Here is a 19,371-nt window from a genome sequence, read left to right as displayed (position 1 = left end):
TCACACACACCCCCTTCCCCACCCACCCCCCCCCCCCCCCCCCGTACATCACGTTACCCCCCCCGTACATCACATTATGCACCCTATATTACAACAGTACTCTTAAGAATAATGATACTAGATTTATTATTTTTAGATTTTTAGTAAGTAAAGATATCATGCCATTATCTTTTGTACTGTATTCTAAAAATGTGTACTTAGCATTGTCACAAAACACACCGATGCATGGAATAACATTTACATCAGATTGTTTCAATTTTTCTGGTGCAAACATTTATTTCTTCTGCAAGCTACATTTTTCCTTCTACTGATAGAAGTGATATTAAATTAGACAGGATGCAAGAATATGACATCCAAAGCAATAAAGTTAGCTTAAATGCTTCATTCATTTTTTCTCTGCTCACTTCCCCACTCGTCTACAGCTTTACTTAGATTTTGTTACACTGTAAGAAATTAGAGGAACCATGCCTGATCTCAAAGGCAAAAAATAGTAAAAAGACAAATTAAATTTGTTAGGAACTTCCAAAAGATACTTTAATAAGCCTGGAAAAGAACCTTTCTGAGATTTCATATATAGCTGAAGTGCTAAATAGTAAAAAAGAAAACAGAATTAAGTGATCCTGCACATGCTTTTCACACACGCCCATAAGTAGGGTAACTTTACAAAGCATGTCTTTTTTTCTTTTTTTAAAGTTACATATTCAAACAGTCCAGACTTGCAATCTGGAAAAACTTATACAATATCCCAAAGCTGCCATTAGCATGCCATCTCTGCAAAGTAAATATAGAGCCGAATCTGAGATAATCACAACTTCCCTGAAATTATGGGAGCTGTATACTTTTTCAGTCTCCCATGATCACGTGTTTAACAGTTACACAAAGGTGAATATTTAACAGATAAATACAAAGAGGAGGAGTATTTAGCCAAAGACTCAGAAGAAGGCATAAAACAAAAGCTCAGTACTGATGGTAAGTGTCTCACCTGATGTTTCCCACAGAGGAATGGTGTCAGAGACTCCATTTATGAAATCAACAGAAGAGTGCTGATGAGGTTTCCGGCTGCTGATGCAAAAGAATTGTGCATTGATACATATCTATCTTCATTCTCTACTACTTAAAGGTGCTTTGGCTCCGATGTTGTCATCCAGGTGGAGAATAAAATACATAGGACTTCTGAAGTAATATTTGCAGCTTAACATCTGTATACTGTAATACGTGTATACTGTAATATATCTAAAAGTGGTGTGGGAATGCTTTCTTCCTTTCAAACTCAGCTTGCTGCACAGTACAACCATAGTATATGATTACTGTTTTACATAAAAACAAATTTACACAATTTTAATACACACTGCAAATGTCTCATTAAGGAGCAGCAATGATTCAAGAACTTTGAGCACATAACAGAACAATTATTTTAAAAGTCATTATTATCTCTGAAATGTTACCTGTCTGATACTGTTCTCTCCACAGCTAACTGGGTACATATAATTACGGACTTCATATAAATCTCAGTCTCCTTACTCAGAGTGAGCTATTGCATGGATTTAATTGTCTTTGCATTAGATTACTAAAAATTTAAAATATCAATTTGCACAATATTTTAAAAGTTTAATTCTGTCATCTTTATTTATTCATGTTAAACAGCACTTAACATCTCTGTACTTTGTGAACTAAAATGCTGCTCATCAGTAGCATGGCTGGCAGGATAGTACACCCAGCATTTAATTTTTTCAAAATAAGAACTTCAAACTTTCGTGATGTGCCTTGAATGTGTTTAGAAAATCATTTCGTGGGTGTCTTCAGAAAATTGGCTTGTTTAATGTAAACACTACATTTCGTCCTTAAATGTGACTTCCTGAGTGCAGAAATTTCAGAGTTTGCTGGCTTTGGTAAGAGTCAAATTATTTAAGATCTCTTTAGTTAACTGTATTGGTGGGTAGGTTAGGACAGGTATTGTTCTGTCATCTTGTTCTGAAGTCTTCTAGATATAGATCTTAACACTGATCAGACTTAGGTAGAATATATGGACACAATGAAGAGAGATCTGTGTTTGTGAACTGGACTGGACTAGCTGTATTGATATTAGGAGGTCTGATAACCAATTGTCAGATATCTGGGCCGACATAAGAAGGCACAGCAGTACTTCCAGCTCTTCCTTCTCTCCTTATGACCACTTCTATCACTGCAAAGCAGCATTGACTTCTTAGAAAGGAAAGGGATTTCTCAATACTCAGTTCACCTTAGCCCAAAGTCAAGTAGTAGCAGGTTGCTAGACAACTCTACATCCCCATTCATCTCTGCCTTGGAAGACATTCACCTTATAATTTTGATAATGGTGATCAGAAGACCATTTTTGTCTGAAATTCACAGCAAAACCTGAGGTCTTCCGCAACAGTCTCAGACTAGGATATATGTCAGAAGACTGCCTTTCAGAGGTTCACCAAATTTCCCTCTCTCCTGCACCGTCAGAGGTACTTCCTTTATACTCTGAAATATTTCTAGCAGCCAGCCTTGTTCTTCCCACCACATGCAGTATACTCTGCCAATATCACACTAAAATCCCAACATTCTGAATGACCAGTTGAGCTAGTCACAAAGACATAAAAATAACATCACTTAAGTTTCCATAAACAGTAACTGCCACAATTCATTGTATTAAATGAATTCATAATGCCTAACTAACTTTGTTGTTTTTTCCTGGACTTGGATTGTGATCTGTGAACTGCCAAATAAGCCGAAAAATGGGAAGCAAAAACTAATCAAGCCTTCAAAATTAATTCAGTGCATTTTGAATGTTGTTTGTATCATTTTAGCTAAATTGTAATTTTCTTGCAATTTGTGGTCAGTCTCAGTAAAAAAAAAAAATGGTCATGTGGGTCATTGTTTGAATACAGTTTTTAAATCAGTTCCTCAGTATCAGTGAGCTACGTGATATCTGGAACTACTCTTATGAGATAAGCTTCACTTTTATGATACTCTTAGGTGGGTGAAAAATCTACTTAGATTTTTATAGTCTTTATGAAATCTGGTTGACTAATCAACATCTGCACATTACAGATTTATTTTGTTCCACTTTTTGTGTTTATATTATGTTTTTTGAATGACTACTGAGAGAATAAAACAGTAATTAAGAACTGGACAATTCTACAAAAATGCCTCTTAAAAAGTTATTTAATTGATTTAACCGCTCTGAACAACTGATCAAATACTAGATTGTTGCACACAGTGAAAACATAGCTTGTTCACTCTTGAAAAGTGTACATTCAGCTAAATATAGAGCTTAGTCTTTAGACCATCTCCATTATAGGTGTCTGTGCATGATGGTGAGAATTACAGGGCAATAGTGATAAGTGACCAGTGCCCTTAGCTTCTTTTGAATTTGGTGTGAAGACGGGAAACTAAATCCCCTTCCAGAGTCAGGGAAAGTTGTGTACTAACAGGTGCTGTCACAAAAGGAACAAAGATAACCACAGTTTTCCATTTGCAACTCGGTTTGTTTTTCCCATCTGTATTTGGTTGGGTAACACTGCTTTTATCTGTGCTGCAGTTTTCTCTAGGCACAAGGGGAAGAGAAAACAAAGTGGGAAAAACATAAAACCCCTAGAAGGTTTTGGGGTATTTAGAACAATAAGAGTGAGGCTTTTTTACAGTGTTTACTCCTTACTAAATATTTTAACAATCACTATACTTTGAAGGAGCTCTGTAACGTAAAGCTACTTCAAGTACAGTAAATGCTATGAAATTAAACATCATAAAAAGCTAAAGGGCAAACTATTTTATCTGCAAAAATCCAGAGTGGTTTGACGAAGGGCACAGAATCTAGGAGGCAGGGCAGGACTTGCCTGGCAGAGCTAATCCATAGTGAGGCCTGTTGCTCAAACCTTGTAACTGCCCCTGCTAGTCATATGACCCTTGTGCTAGCTGTTAGATACGCAGTTATTAATGACTAAAGCTAGCAGGAGACTTGTAAGACCCAGGCAGAGGGGTAAGCAAAGTTTTCTTCTGTTTGCTAACTCAGTCGATGATTTGCACTGATCTTAACCTAATGCCTTCCTTTCCCACCTACCATGGCTCAATATTCGGCAAGTCAAGCACGACCATGTCAGACTGTCAGTGTGCTTTCCACCACAAAACTGCAGCACCTCCTAACAGATACTGCTGTAAGTGGAGGCAGGATTTGTCCCTCAAGAGATACTTCTGAGTAAATAATAATATCACTGTTTTTATCTGTGAGTATAAACACTGTTCTTTGTCTCTTAATGACTGTTTCTGTTTTACTGCTACTTCCCACCAGGAAGCTGACTGCTAACGTAATTAGCAGATTATTGCACGGGGGAGGCCGAAATCTTTAACAGCTGTTTTAAGGCATTCTGTACCAAATCTTCTGTGCTGCAGAACATTTAGTTTTTGAATGGCATGCTCTCCAATGACACACAGATTATGGGACCATGGTGTGCAGGCATCCAGGAAGGACTTAACTTGCTCATTTACTTGAAGAAATATGAAGAACCCACTTTTAAAGCATTTAGTGGATTAGTACAAGTCTGGGCATACTTAATTGTGAAGTCTAGAAACTGAATGTGTAGCACTGAAGTGGCTGGCAGATTTCTTTTACAATCATAGAATCATTAAGGTTGGAAAAGACCCCTAAGATCATCAAGTGCAATCATCAACCCATCACCACCATGCCTACTAAAGTGAAGTTAATGAAAGTATTTGGAAGCTTCAGACGTTTCTGATGATCCAAGTGGTCTATTTCTTTGTTACAGGATAAAAGGGAGACAATATGAATCAATGTGACGATTTCTCATAGAAGAGTCATTCTGAGAGTGCATAGTGCAGCACAGAAGTTTACCGTTATAAAACAAATAATCATAATAATTGGCTGTGATATAATAATAATCATAAAATTAAGAGATAAACCATTTGGGAAAGAACTGCTTTGGTTCCCCATGGAGTATTATACTGTCTGCCAGATGTAAAGTAGCATGTATCAAGTTCCAGATGGAAAAATAAGAGCTTTAGAGTAGTAAGTGTATAATTAAGTAATGATTGAAGTACCAAGCACATTTACAAACTGTGCGTCATGTTGTCCCGGAGGAGGAAGACTACTTGATCTGTGGGAGTTTTTAAGGTGAGATACTTAAACCTTTTCTGCAGTAGAAAACTTTTTCTGGAGCATACCACCAAAGTCTTCCTCAGACAGATACAGTTATAACAGCCCTGAAGTGTTCGTCTTCTCTTTTCACATCCTTCCCCCAATTTCAGTGTGACCTAGTTTAAGTGAAATATAAAAACAATGCATTTTTGCTTCCACTGTTGTTGCAAGAATGATGCTAAACCAGAAATAAGCACGAGGCTGACAGAACTGCCTTCTACAAAGCATTACTTCCTCTTCCTTCCACACAAGTAAATTGATTTCCTTTTATCCATAATAGGGACCCAATCCTAAGATAAATTTAGAAGGAAGGTGAGTACAGATTAACAGTTTACTTACATGGGACTGTACTCCTAAACCTGCCACAAAAGTGTAAACTCAGACCTCTCTGTGGCTGACGCAGTGGTTTTGTTACCTTGGTGACAACCATTTAGATATTTTTTAATAAGGCAAACTAACAGTTAAGAATAAGGTATAGTTCAAGGATAGTTACTAACAGTTAAGAATACGGTTATAATTCAAGGATAGCTACTAATTCCTGAAAAAGTATTTCAATAGCAGCTAGTGTTCCAGATAGGGAACATCTCGTGGTTACAGACTTGCTCAACCAAAGACATACATCTGCTGTGAGACTGTGAAACAAGGAGTTGGCAAGAAAAACAAGGATTCTGGTGTCCTCAGACAATGCATGATCATGAAAGGACAAAATGGGTAGGGGTCTTCCTTCCCAAACAACCACCAGAGACCTCCTGGGACCCCTGCACAGGCGTAGGTGACTTTGCTGGCTCAGTACAATCCCTGTGCAAGCACAGATGACCCTATTTGTGCAAACATAATGAATATGCATTAGATAGGTGGAACAACTGGAGCTTTTTGCAACTTTTGTGTATAAATATCCGATGATGAGTCCCAGTAGGTGTGCTTCATTTGTGGAAATCTCCCACCTTGCACCCTGTGCAGAATAAAAACAATGTCTCCTCTCTAAACATACCTTGTTAGTTTTGGGAGTTATTTTCAATTTCAGATAACAGTTTTAAAAATGTTAATACTTTTCTTTAATGCTTTTTTAATTTACATGGTTTTGCACAGTAAGAAAGGGCTTGTCCTGTACGTGCAGCAATTTTTTTCAGGGTTTAGGGCAACTCAAACTTTCCAGCTACTAGTGTGCACAGTCTCCCTGCAGATGTCAAAACATTTACTCTCTTAGTGAATTAGACCATTCAGATCTTGAGCAGTTTCAATCAACATCAAGCTTTTAAAACAGAATTTAGGCTTCTAAATCACTTTATTTATTTTGAAAGTTTACTTACAAGGACAAATCACGATAAATTTGACAATATTTGCTTAAGTTCTTTTCTTTTGTAGCCTCTGTTAAAAGGAAAGAACTCATAAAATTAACACATTTTCTAAGATGAGGAGGCCAAACTAACTAAAGTATTCTTTGAAGAAAAGAAGATGAATATTTTGAAGAAACAATAATAGAATTTTCTTTTGAGGAAATTATAATAGAATTTTTGTGCAAGTTGAATCTAGACTCAGGTATTTTAAATCACTTGATTCAGAAATGTGTGGGCTTTTTATCCCATTTTAGTTTAACAGTCTCAGGTGATTTCTAAAAGGAAAGGCAAAGGGAGGGCCTTTACTCACTAATTCACGCTGTGAGAAACGACTGTTAAAGTGCCTTCTGAGATTTACAGTAGGGAGTGGTTCCTTGAAAGTCACTAGTCAACATGACAGCCAGCAGTATACAATTGTCCAACTGATGTGTGGAGGTGTTCTGTATTATCTGAATCTCTTTCCTTTCCAGATAGGTGGTAATGTTCTTTTACGCAGTAGGCATATCAGAAGGGAAAGCTGACTTTAATTTAATCCTTTAAGTATCCAATGTAAGAACAGTTCTTGCACAAAGGTAAAATTAAGCTCTGTAGTTTCATCATGCAAGTATATACTGCAGCAAAATGACTCAAATTTTCATCTCAGTACAAAAGCGGGATTGGAAATGTACTTCCAGTAGCAGTTAATGTGTCTATATTGGCATTGGAACTGGTATGTTTTAATACCAGTTATGTGTATACATATATACAGAAAATAAAAAAAATACAGAATTGGAAAATGTCTATTTTTGTTCCATGACTGTGAAATTGTAAACACTTTTTGGAACAGCATATAGAAAAGTTATGAAATCTGATGCTTTGAGGGTGGGAGTTGGAAAATACATTGGGTTTCTATGTTCATTTTTTGTTCTTTCCATTCTATTTGTTGTATGTGATTTTGAAGTGGTATAATAACAGTGATTTTATCCGTATACAACGCTAAACTTCAACAGGCAGTAGAATGAAATAGTAGTATAAAATAGATATTTATGATTGTCGAATGCCTTGTTCATATGACAGACTGTATTAATGCAGCAATTCAACGCTGAAATGTGTACTTCATGGTCTCTTAATTAATATTGCTAGGAATATTCAGCATTGATAAAATTTACCTTGGTGTGCAAAGTCCAAAGAAAGCCCAGCATACTGCTTAATCTTACCTAAACCCTAAGGAACTTAAAGTGTTTATGGAGTCAATAAAATGAATCTCGCTCTGCATATTTTAAAAACATCCATATGTTTCTGCCTCTTTTTCCTTCTCTAAAATGTTGTGGGAAAATACTTATTCCAATAAATCATCTTTAACAGCAAGTATTTCTTTTTGCTTTTTTAAGGATTCTGGGACAAAACACACTTACTGCCCGTGTAGAAGGGCTACACTGCATATTTCAGGAAGAAGGGCACCACCCATAAGCAGGTCTGTGCTTTACAAATGGATGTCTCTGCAACACAGTCCACCATCTATGCATGATCTGCATGTGTAACTGCAGGAAATACAGGAGACCAGAAAGACAGGAAGTAGCAGCACAAATGGGAGAAGCAACATGTAAGCAACATAAAATGACTTCGACCCTCTCTAGGTACATCTTTATGTAAGTTAAACTTGCCCAGGCATATTGCCAGGCACTGGCATTAAATGGCACAAAACAGCCTACATACGAAACAGAAAACCATTTCAGCTTCCCAAATTGGCTGACTCCCTGCAACTTGTCTGCTCAGAGTGTTTCCTTGGACACTCAAACTGCCAAATCATTCCTGGGCACTGCAGTGTTCAAGACAGGTTCGGCTAGCTGGCTACAGCCGAAGCATGCAAAGGATAACTTGAACAGTTCACTAGTATAAGTAGTCATGCTTCAATAGTGGGAAATCTTCCTGCCTTGCTTGAATTTACTAAAACAAACGCAGCTTTTTTATCTTTATAAGCTTCTAAAGAATCGACTAGACACCTGTACATAAATGGTTTAAGAAATGCGAGGTAAATTGTGCTCTGCAAGATACTTAAGCACTGGATTTATATGACTGACCTTACTAAAAAAGTAGTGATATAGACAGAATGTAAATACTTCTTTAACTTAGAATTCTTTCTTTACTTCTCTAGTATCTTGTGGTTTGGCTATTTTGAAGTACATGGTAACTATATATGTACACAAGAAAACATTTTTTTGTGAATAACCTCTTCATTGTATCTTTCCAAAGTTTACATAGGAACCTAAAATAAATATCCTCCTTTCTCCCCTCCTCTGAAGCAAATTATTTACCAGCTGTAAGCATGTCGAGTCTTCACTAGGTAGGGTATTTTCTGCTGTTATTTATGTTGCTTTTCAACACAGCTGGTTAGACTAAGGACTGATGATCAGTAGGTTTATGAAATGTTTTATTACATCATTTACTGTTACAATCACAATTCAGTAAAACCTCGCTGAATTACCAGGTGAATAACTTGTGTTGATCACTGAGTTCCCCTTTATTTCTGCTCCCTTCCCTAGCAGCCAAACTGAAAGACAAATTGCATTACGATGGTCAAGAAACATCTCAGAATATGCAGCAAATCAAAACAGTTTATTTGAGTTTCAGATACTTTCAATAATGAAAGTAAAATATGACATTCACAAAGGGATATTAGCGATATTTATAAAATTCTTGAAAAAGTCCATGACTCCATCTTCTCTTCACCCTCAGCAACTGGAATATTTACATGGCCAGAAGAAACCTGGTACAATCACCCACTTCACACACTCACACGCATGCTCTAGCTACTGGGCAGATCTTTTACAGTTTCCTGTGGAAGCTTTTCACATTGACCCAGGCAATATTTAAATATTGTATATAGTGACAGGAAAACAGGTGAGTTTTTACTCAGTTATGTCTCTGAGTAAATGAATATTTAACTATTCCACATAAAATGTGTACACTATAAGCATCAAGCTTCATCTCCACAGTTTTCAAACTGAACCCTTTGAAAATCTAGCCCTCAAAAACCAAATCTGATTTTAATATCCAATTTTCTTCAGGAAAAAACATTCAGCAAATTCAGGAACGTTAATAAATTATTCTAAGTCGTTTACTTACTGAACAAATGCATTTGCCAAAGATTCACCATATTCTTCTGCACACAGCAACTTCTTTTATGAAAAACAATGTACAATCCAATTTGGTGGTCTGTGGAATATGACAGCCCAGAACCCATCTGTTACTGAAGTCAATTGCAAGGTTGGTTAGGAACCTAAGCTATGCAAGTAGAATTATTTTTCTAGGAGAGAAATGCAAAAGCAGTGAGATGGATGTTTCTGCACTGGAGAAGTATAGGTAAGAAATGAAACATGAGCTAGACATCAAAAAAAAAAGAAAGGAAGCCTGAGCGAAGCTCCACCATAGGAGATGTCCTCAAGAAAAAATTAAGATTAGAAATCTGTCTCCAAACAGGTACAGATCTAAGAACAACATTTCAGAATCAGAGTCCTATTACATTCAGCTAAGCATTTCAGCATGTGTGCATTTTATAAATGAACAGGATAATTTAAACAAAATAGCTGATAAAACTCTCCTCCTAAAGAAACATAACCAGTAAGGTTTCAAAACTAGGTACTATGCTTGTATCAAAAATATGTCTTTCAGCAAAAAAAAGAGAAGAGGTCTATATCATTTCAATCATATTTACTATTAAATACTATCATATGACTTACTGGCAAACTATGCTATCAAACTGTGATTTGGTGACACAGAATGCTGGGTGGTTTGTAGCAGATGAGAGGAATACTTCCATCTCCTCTCCTCTTTGAAGAATCAACAAGCATCTGAAAACACAGAGATGGAACATATGCCTCCCAGCCAGCACAAAGTGAGCATCTTTCCAGAAAGGGCAGAATGGAAGGAGAAAAGAGAAAACTCAAGGATGAACTCAAGGAGGATCAAAAAGGGAATGGGACTAAGACAGAAGAAAAATAGTTCATCTGGTAACAGACCTGAAGTTCACAGACCACACAGACGGAAAATCCTTGATAGAAATCAGACTGCCAGAGTTGAAAGCAAGCAGAAGTAAGAAGTTGCAGTGAACTGGAAATACGCATAAAATTATTTCCACCATCTCAGCCAAGGGCAAATAACCTCCAAAAATGAACTATCTTGATCATTTACCATTATTTAGCCATACTACATGGCTACTTCAACTGTATTTTAGTGTTTAGGTATTCCATTCATAGTCAATGTCCATTTAACTGAAGGGAGTACAAGCAACATCTTTGGCAATATCTATATTGCACACTAATTAAAACAGACTACAAAAGATGCGCTTCACCAAAAACAAACTTGAACCACTTATGTAAAGGTGCAAAGAAAAGACAAAAAAGCAAACAATTAAAAAGAAGAGATACTTGTGTAATACTAATCTTTACTAACTAATAAGCAATTGATCTCAGGGTCCTCACAGGTCTGCAGCCTTTCTCATTAAATATTTCCTGAAAGTATGTCTAATATTCTAAATATTCCATTTGACAATATTTCTATGCAGAATATGTATGCTTTTTCTGTAATGGATAGTAGCAAAATATCAGCAACGTGGGATTGGACCAATATTTCAGTATTAAAAGTGATATCCTGCAGTACAGAAAAACAAGAATCTGAACAGGACCCTGTTGTAAGGTGGACAAACATCAACACTCAAGATTTTTTAAGAATGGACTTTATTCATTTAATGGAAAGCTAGAATCAAAACAGACTGCTATGGTAACTTGCAGAGCTGGAGAAGAGAGTGCTGCTATCACAGTCTCTTGTAAAGCACAATCCTGATTGCATTGTGGGGAAACAACTACACAGCCTACCTGCCACAGTGCAGCTGTCCCCAGCCTCAGCACAGCACAATATCTGAATATCTAGAAAGCCATTTCCACTAGCCATTTTCAGTCCTGGATTCATATTTTATATTTCAGATGTGCCAAAGATCTTACTCTTGTAATGCTTGTATGAATATTTAAGAAATAATTAAAAGTAACTATTCATTTTCCACTAGTCCTTTGTTACAATTTTCCAACAACTATCATGCTTTACAGTACTGTTATGCTGCAATTCTGCTATCAATATTTTTTTAAGGATTATTTATTTTCATCTTGTTAAGTGCACATAGACTTGAAATAGACATTTCTATAGCTAAATGGATGCTATGGTTTGTGCAGTTGCTTATACACTCCTTCCTATTTGAGGCCAGATCATGCTTCTTCCATAGAAGGTAACTTTCATAAAGTTCAAGTCAAACAACTGGTATCAGGGAAGTACTTGACATAAGTTTAAACTAGAGCTGGCAAAAGCGTTCAGCCATAGCCATGTCCAAAAAGGTGTATAGAGAATATTTTGTGTATTTCAGCCATCAAAACCCTAGCTAAATAAAGTTCATAAAATAAGCAAGGTTGCAGGTTTTTTCTATTCCAGTAGAAAATAAAACATAGGTAGAAGATGCTAAGATCTACATTTTCTAAAATCTCAAAAAATACTGCGATCAGAAGTTACGAATACAGAATTTACAGTTTAATTTTTTGAACCATAAAACCACGCATTGATAAACATACTCTTGAACTCTCCCTTATGTAGTTACAATGCTGTCATTTCCAACCAACAGCATTCATTTTTTGTCACTACCTTGAGATGTATAGCATATTCTCCTAAACAAAGGTAATAATTAGTTACATACCTGCACGATCTCGTGATTACCAATCAACGAGAACCCATCTTTCTTTAGGAAAGTAGCTAAAATCTAAACAATGTAGACCAGCATTAAAATCAAAGTTTCTGACTGCGGAGTAAAAGACTTATTCTGACAATGTAAATATATTGAATTAAAATCAATCCAATATGCCATTATGTATCACCAGACAATTTGGCTTTTCTGTCATTTGACCGCAGTAAATTGTTACTACAAAGTGGATCTCACACATAATTTTGCAAGACCGGACCGTGTCATAGCCTACCGGCACACCAGGCTGCACGGTCAAACCGGGTGGCATGATGCTGTTTGGTATTCATGAACACTGCTCATTCAGCATTTTGAACTTAAAACACACATTCCTGGTTTGTTTGTTTGTTTGAATATACGGATTTGTGTTTTTTTTTCTTTTAAAGACATTATTTGACTTGAGACAAGCAAATACCTTTTTCTCTCGGTTTGTAATGAAAGATGCTGACAGTCCCTGAAACAATTCACACAGGAAGAAATCAATGGTAGGTACATCCCAGCCTAGGATCCCGGCGTGGAAAGGGACTGCCTGTCAAGCAGCATGCACACCGGACGATGAAAACACCCAGCGAACCCGGCAGCTGCCCTGTCGACCGGCGGCAAAAGCGTGTTCTGCTCGGGGTTTCCCCTCCGCGCACGGAGATACCGCACCCGTCCCGCTCCTCCTCCTGCCGCGGCCGCGGGGAAGAGGCAGGCGCTGCCCTTCCGCAGAGGCGGGGGTGCCTCGAAGGCTGCGGGGAGCCCCGCGCCTCGGTGAGGGGCGCCGGCCCCGACTCGCCCCCGGCTGCGGGGCGGGGCACCACGGCCCCTCGGCGGCCGCCGCCGCATCCCTTTCGCGGTAAAGTTTCCCACCGGGGCCTACCTGCGGCGGGCGGTGCGCGCCTTAGTGCGCGCTGCCCTGCCAGCAGCGGAGCGGGGCCGAGCCGTGCCCGGGCACCGCGCTCCGCCGCCTCCCCCCCCCCCCGGCTCCCCTCGGGCTGTCACCGCGGCCCCCCGCCCCCGCGGACCGCGCCCTCACCTGTCGTCGCTCTGCCAGCCCTGGTCGCCCAGCAGCAAGTCCCGAAACCGGTACCGCGGCGGGAGGGGGGGCACCTCGCTGTCCAGGTCCACCATCCTGCCCGGAGGAGGGGCAGGCGCCCCCCCCGCCCCCCCACAGAGACGGGTGGGGGGAGAAGCCCCCCGCGGCGGGGGGGCCGGCGGCGGGCAGCGGCGCGGAGCGGGGCGGGGGGGGCTGCGCGCACGGAGGCGGCCGAGGGGCGCGACGGGAGGGCCGTCGCCCGGCGGCTGAGGGGAGTGGCGGGACCAGCTCGCGCCCCCGGGCCGCGAGTGGCGGCTCGCGGACCCCACGTTGAAAGTTCCGCCTCGCGCCGCGGGGGGCCCCGCGCGGCCCGCCCTGGGGGGGGGGGGGGGGGGGGGGGTGGCAGGTGCCGGCGGGCGGCCTCGGCGGCGCGCGACCGCCCGACCGCCCACCCACCCCGCGCGAGCACCGCCCGCCGGCTGCCGCGGTTGACAACAAAGAGCTGTCCACCGCCATGCAAATACTGTTTGGAGCCGCCGCCGACGGGCGAACCAATGGGATGGGCGGTCATTAGCATACTCCAGTGACGGCGCGGGAACCTCCGCCCGCCGACCAATGGACGCCCCCTTATTAGCGTGCAGGACATGGGGCTTTTCGCTTCTCGGGGGCCTGCGGCAGCGGGGCCCCTGCCCCGCCCCACCCGAGGGCACCTCGGCTCCTTCCGCGGCGCCCGCCGTAGTGGCGGGTTGAGTGAGGCGGGAGGACGGGCAGAGGCGGCGCGCCTGTCCCCTCTGTGGGGTGGCGGCTCGGCGGGCCTTGCCGGGGCGCGGCGCGGCTCGCCTCGCCTCGGGTGCCCGAGACGGGGCAGGAGGTGCTGTGCAGCGACCTGTTTTGGTCATGCAGGACAACGCTTGGCTGGCGGAGCCGCCGAGCACCAGCTCGGGCCCAGCCCTTCCTTCGGGAGCGTTCGTGGGGCTCCCTCACAAGCCTGCAGCCTCCCCCTGCACCGCCTTGGGCTTCCTCGGAAGTGTCGTTCGGGAGGCCCCGAAGCTGCAGGAATGAGGTGTTTTACCTCGGCGCGCCGCAGGCAGCCTGCGCGCAGACCCTGCGTTGATGGTGGGGCGCGTCTGCGCTTACCGGGGTCTCCGGTAACTTCGTCCTTCGGCCCACCTGCAGTCAGTCGGGCGTGTCTGGTTAGTGACGTGCGGCTGGCCCCGGGGTGGGACAGTTCTGAAATCTCCGGTGCAAACCGGGTAAGGCATTTGTCGATTTCCACTTTTAGTTAGCTGGGGGTTGGTTTGTTTGTTGCACGTACCGGGGGTGGTGGCAGAGGCCCTGCAAAAATACAGGGAAGTGGGATTGTTCCAATGATTTAAATTTGAAGGCAATGCCTGAAAATGGGAGACACTGTAGAAAATATTTCGGAGAATCACAGAATGGTTTGGGTTGGAAGGGACCTTAAAGACCATCTGGTTCCAACCCCCCTGCCATGAGCAGGGACATCTTCCACCAGCCCAGGTTGCTCAGAGCTCCATCCAACCTGGCCTTGGACCCTGCAAGGGAGGGGGCAGCCACAGCTTCTGTGGACAACCTGTGCCAGTGTTTCACCAGCCTCATGGTGAAGAATTTCTGCCTAATATGTAATCTAAATCTGCCCTCTTTTTGCTTAGAGCCATTCCCGCTTGTCCTATCACTACACGCCCTTGTGAAAAGTCCCTCTCCATCCTTCCTGTAGGCCCCCTTATGTGACTGTCATACTTAGCATCTAATGCCCCAGTTCTGGCAAACACAGATATTACTGTGTTTTCACAGCCTGTCACGATTTGCCTTCCTGGATTAGGCCTTCACCTAAACTATGCAGTCATAGCGTTCCTTACCTAGAATGAAGTCATGCACAGTCTTAACACTGATGCCGTTCTTAGGTTTGGATGAAACAGGGGCTAAGTGACAAAGGAGAAGTTACTTACTAAACATGGTTTAAATACCACATACTTAATTCTGTGCATTCATACTGTGTATTGAAGCGCAAACCTTCCATTTTCCATTCAGTTGGATTTCTGTGTAGAAGGTAAGCTAGTTAAAAGCTGGCATGGCACATACAGTATCAGCTTAAGTATGGCAGCCTGGAGTGTACCACATGATAATGTGCCCTGCTGAGAATCCAGCTCTGAGCTTCATGCTGTGATGGAAAGACTTCTACAGGTCACCAACAGGTAGTCCAATTCAGGGCTTGGATTATCTCTGTTGTTGTTACAAACAATGCATCTTTCCTTACTTCTTTAGTACAGGATTCTTAAGCATAGTTTTCTCTGGTTGCTGTTTCTTTTGAGAATGCAGTGTTGTATCCCAGGTCCTGTAAAATGCTGGAATCACTGGGGTACAATGCTTACCCTTTATCACAGCTTGCTGCATTCAGCATTTACAATGTGCTTCTCAGAAAGGCTTGTTAGATGAAGCAAAACAGATGCATGTGTGTGGCAAGAGTTCAAAGGTAACTCACAGGAAATAAATAAAATAGTGAATTACCCTGCTGCCACATTCTTGCCAGTTTTAGAGAGCTCTGGCCTCAGGACACAGCAAGGTAGAAGTCTAATTAAAAAAAAAAAAAAAGAAAAAGTCCAGCATCTTTCTGCTTTATACTATTTGTTATGTGCAGCCAGTTTTTTCTGTCTCAGCTGCTTCAGTTGAGCAGGCTGTCTCTTCTAAGAAAACATTGTTTCCTCTCTCTGCTTGGGCATCTTCATCTTGCTAAAACTTGACGTGGAGTGGAGCATGTATATTGTAATGGTTTGTTATAAAAGTAAAGTAGTTATGCTAACTGTAGTCCGTTTCTGAAGTGTATGAATCGTAAATCGGTTGGGACATTAATGGTGTTTCTACTATATCTTCTAGCAGCCTCATTAATTTTTCCACCTTAATTGATTAACGTTTGTTTTCATACTTAAGGAGCTAAGTAGCAGTAGAAGCTTTTGTACTTTTTCTACTACGGAAATGTGTTTCAGAATGGTAATAGCTGACTGGTAAACTAGCAACCTGCTAAATAGTTGAGCAGAGGTAATAGAAAGCAAACTCATGACTGAAACTATAGTCATGCGATTTATACAGAAGCTTAATTTTGTGCTCCTAAGTAGTATAAACTCTTTGCAATATAAAATTAGCTGTGTTTTTACATGTCTGACAGTATGAGGCCTGGTCACTCTGGAAAGCTCTAAGTATATAAAATTGGGCAGGGATTGGATTTTAGTCAGCTAAATCTAATGTTTTGATGAGCAGCTCCAAACACCTGGGAAATGTGTGTCTTCAGGCTGAGGAGACAGTGAATCATCTGCTTGGAGACAGATGCTGTTATATATGAACTATTATACCGGGTCACTATGCTCAAGCTAGGCATCCCTTCTGCTGTGTTGCTGAGTTAAAGAAAAGCTGTGAGCTACGCTCTATTCTTTCAAGGAACAAATGTGGGTTTGTACTCTCAGGATGATTCTGGCCCTGAGAAGTGTCAGAAGCATCTGTGACCCTGACCTGGGGACTGAAAATAGATTTTGGTGAATCTCTCTTTCTTTTTTTATATTTTTCAGACTGGGTAGGTACAGGTGGGTAACTCTTTCCAAGTACTTAACTCGGACAGTTGGGAGAGAGAGCAGGGTTAAGAACTGTGTTACTGAGTTTATTGCTGGTGTTTGGATATAAATCTTGGATTACACTGAGGTACAGAAAGAACAAAAAAAAAGTACTTAGGTTCCCTTTTTAGGTTACTTGTGTTTTTCATGGCATATAGGTGAAACAGGCTGGCACAGTGTAGATGGCTTCTGGACTTTTTGAACAGTTGCGGTGTATATGGAGGTATACATAGGTTATTAATACCATTCTTAATTCAAGATGTTCTGCCCCTCTATCTAAATCTGAATTATGCATTCTACTCTAATAAAGTAAATCAGATTGTGGGGTTAGTTTTTGGTATTTTCCTCAAAAAGATTGTAAGGTTTCCTTTATTATTAATAATTTGAATTCTTGACACTCACTGGGACGTTCTTTACTGTTGGTATTGATACATAAAATTATTCAGGTAAATGAAAGCCAAACCTGACTGCAAGGAGTTAGAGGAGAATCTCGCTCGTGATGAAGTGGTGAATTTCAGCCTCTTGACATGTTGATGGCCCTCTGCCTTGTGGTGTTGAAATGGTCCTACCAGACACAGTTCTTACTCCTGTTCCCTCCAATGCTTTGCAACTGTATACCATGACTCGAAGAGTTGTCTTCCCCAGCTGATAAACTTAGCATCCTAACTGTTATTTTTATTCTCCTAAATAATATTATGAGATTGTGGCTGGGATAAGGAAGAACACTGGTAAAGATAAATGGTTAAAACAGAAGGTGAAGAAGGGTGAGGTATTTATGAAGCAAATGCACACTAAATCCTTTTAAACAGTTCTGTAATGTGAGTAACTTGTACTTAATGTCCTTTCAAGTAAGAGAGTCTAGTATTGGCTGAATGGGATTCGGTTAACTCACTAAGCAGACATACACAAGACATTTACCATAAGGAGTAGTCTAGGCTGCAGTGAATAACAGTAAGTGGAAATGCCTGCTTTGCGAAGTTTACATGCTTTCTGCTATTTGTCTGTCGGTGCTAGTAAAGGGTTAGACAGGCTGAAAAACTGATTGACTGAAAAACAAATGAATAAAACTCAAGCTCATTTTGAGGCTTTTTACCAGGTGCTCGCTTTTTAACCCACCCACCCCCCCCCCCCCCAATAAAGAAGTATCTGGATGTTTATGTTGCCAGTGAGAACTTTTGGAACTCTCACATTTCTCCAAGTTGATCAGTTCTCAATTGAGTGTGTCTATGTGGGTTTGGGTTTAAGACTGGAACTCGGGGGTAGAGTACTGACAGCACTGGAAAGCACACAAAAAAGTTCTGCAGGTTTGCCAGCTGAATAGAATATTTACGGACTCAGCATTCACAGTTCACAAAATCATTTGGGGTTTACATTAGTAAACTGTTCTTAAACAATATTTTATTAACTTTAGCTGCAATTTCACTTCCAAAATAGTCTGCAAAGGTGGAGTCACCTGTAAAAACAAACAAAAAAAAAGCATAATGACATTATCTGTTAGAATGTGCCTAGATGAAATTCTGAAATGACGAGTCCTTGCTGTTGATCTCAGAAAGTAGAGTTTCAGCATTGAAAAAGGTATAGTCCTCAGTTAGAAGACAACATTTTTAGTTTTTTGTAAGAAATCTGTTAGTATCTTGTTGTTGTTTTTTTTTGGGGTTTTTTTTGGCTGGCTTTCAGACCATCAACCCCAAAAGCAATCTCAAATCCAAAGTGCAGAACATAGACGCCTTATAGGACTAAAGTTAGGGGTGCTGGATGGAGAGTCACAGCATCCTGCAATTTGAGTGGATCTAAGAGGTTAAATCAAACCAGTAGTAAAAGCCGGCGAGAGGTGTATTGTGAGGAAAACTATACCAGTGTGAAAAGATTATCTAGAAGATGCATTGATGGATTTAAGCATTTAAGCTTGTTGACTGCAATTTTGACTTCTTAAAATAGATGTCTGAAAAAGCATATATATCACTGCTGTATATGAATAATACTCAGTAATGGACATAGCTCAGGCCAGGATGCCTAAGTGGGTTCCTACTGAGCTGCAAGAGGGCAAAATGACCTTTAAGTGTTGGTTATAGCCTTCCGCTTTACTTTTACTCAATACTTGTGCTTCTTGAGGTTGATGGAAAGCAAAGGGATGTTGCTGAGCAGTGCAACCTTTATAGGGCCCACAGTACTTTGAGACTGTAATTTTAGATCCTTGCATCCACAATAGCGAGTTCCTGCACATCCATTTTGTCTAATCTGACACACGTTTCTTCTTAGACCTATCATTTTATGTGTCAGTTACTGCTCGGGTAAGAGCAGCCTTTTTTATCTTCCCCATTTTTGTGACCATAACACCATATCTGTTAGATCAATGATCAGCTACTTATCTCCATTTTAATTCCAAGGACTGCCTGAACTTTGCCTTATTCTTTTGTATAATTTCTTATTCAAATGATTACTTCTGTCTTGCATCTCTCCCTAATACTCTCTGTTCCCAC

General features: G+C 40.9%; 1 protein-coding gene across 4 annotated transcripts in view; it reads right to left on the bottom strand.

The window, feature by feature from the left end:
* KCNT2 (potassium sodium-activated channel subfamily T member 2) overlaps positions 1-13,452 on the bottom strand; it is a 193,447-nt gene extending 179,995 nt beyond the window's left edge. For all 4 annotated transcript variants that reach the window (XR_012764196.1, XM_075422338.1, XM_075422339.1 and 1 more), the window contains exon 1: positions 13,272-13,452. Coding sequence is in view for 3 of the 4 variants with exons in the window: in XM_075422338.1 (XP_075278453.1) it covers positions 13,272-13,366 (95 nt within the window). In the remaining variant the exon portion in view is untranslated. The remainder of the gene's footprint in view (positions 1-13,271) is intronic.
* Between the last annotated feature and the right edge of the window lie 5,919 nt (positions 13,453-19,371).

The sequence above is a fragment of the Opisthocomus hoazin genome, chromosome 6 (assembly GCF_030867145.1).
Source record: "Opisthocomus hoazin isolate bOpiHoa1 chromosome 6, bOpiHoa1.hap1, whole genome shotgun sequence".
In the NCBI taxonomy this organism is placed as follows: domain Eukaryota; kingdom Metazoa; phylum Chordata; class Aves; order Opisthocomiformes; family Opisthocomidae; genus Opisthocomus; species Opisthocomus hoazin.
This window is presented reverse-complemented; position numbering and strand designations above follow the sequence as displayed.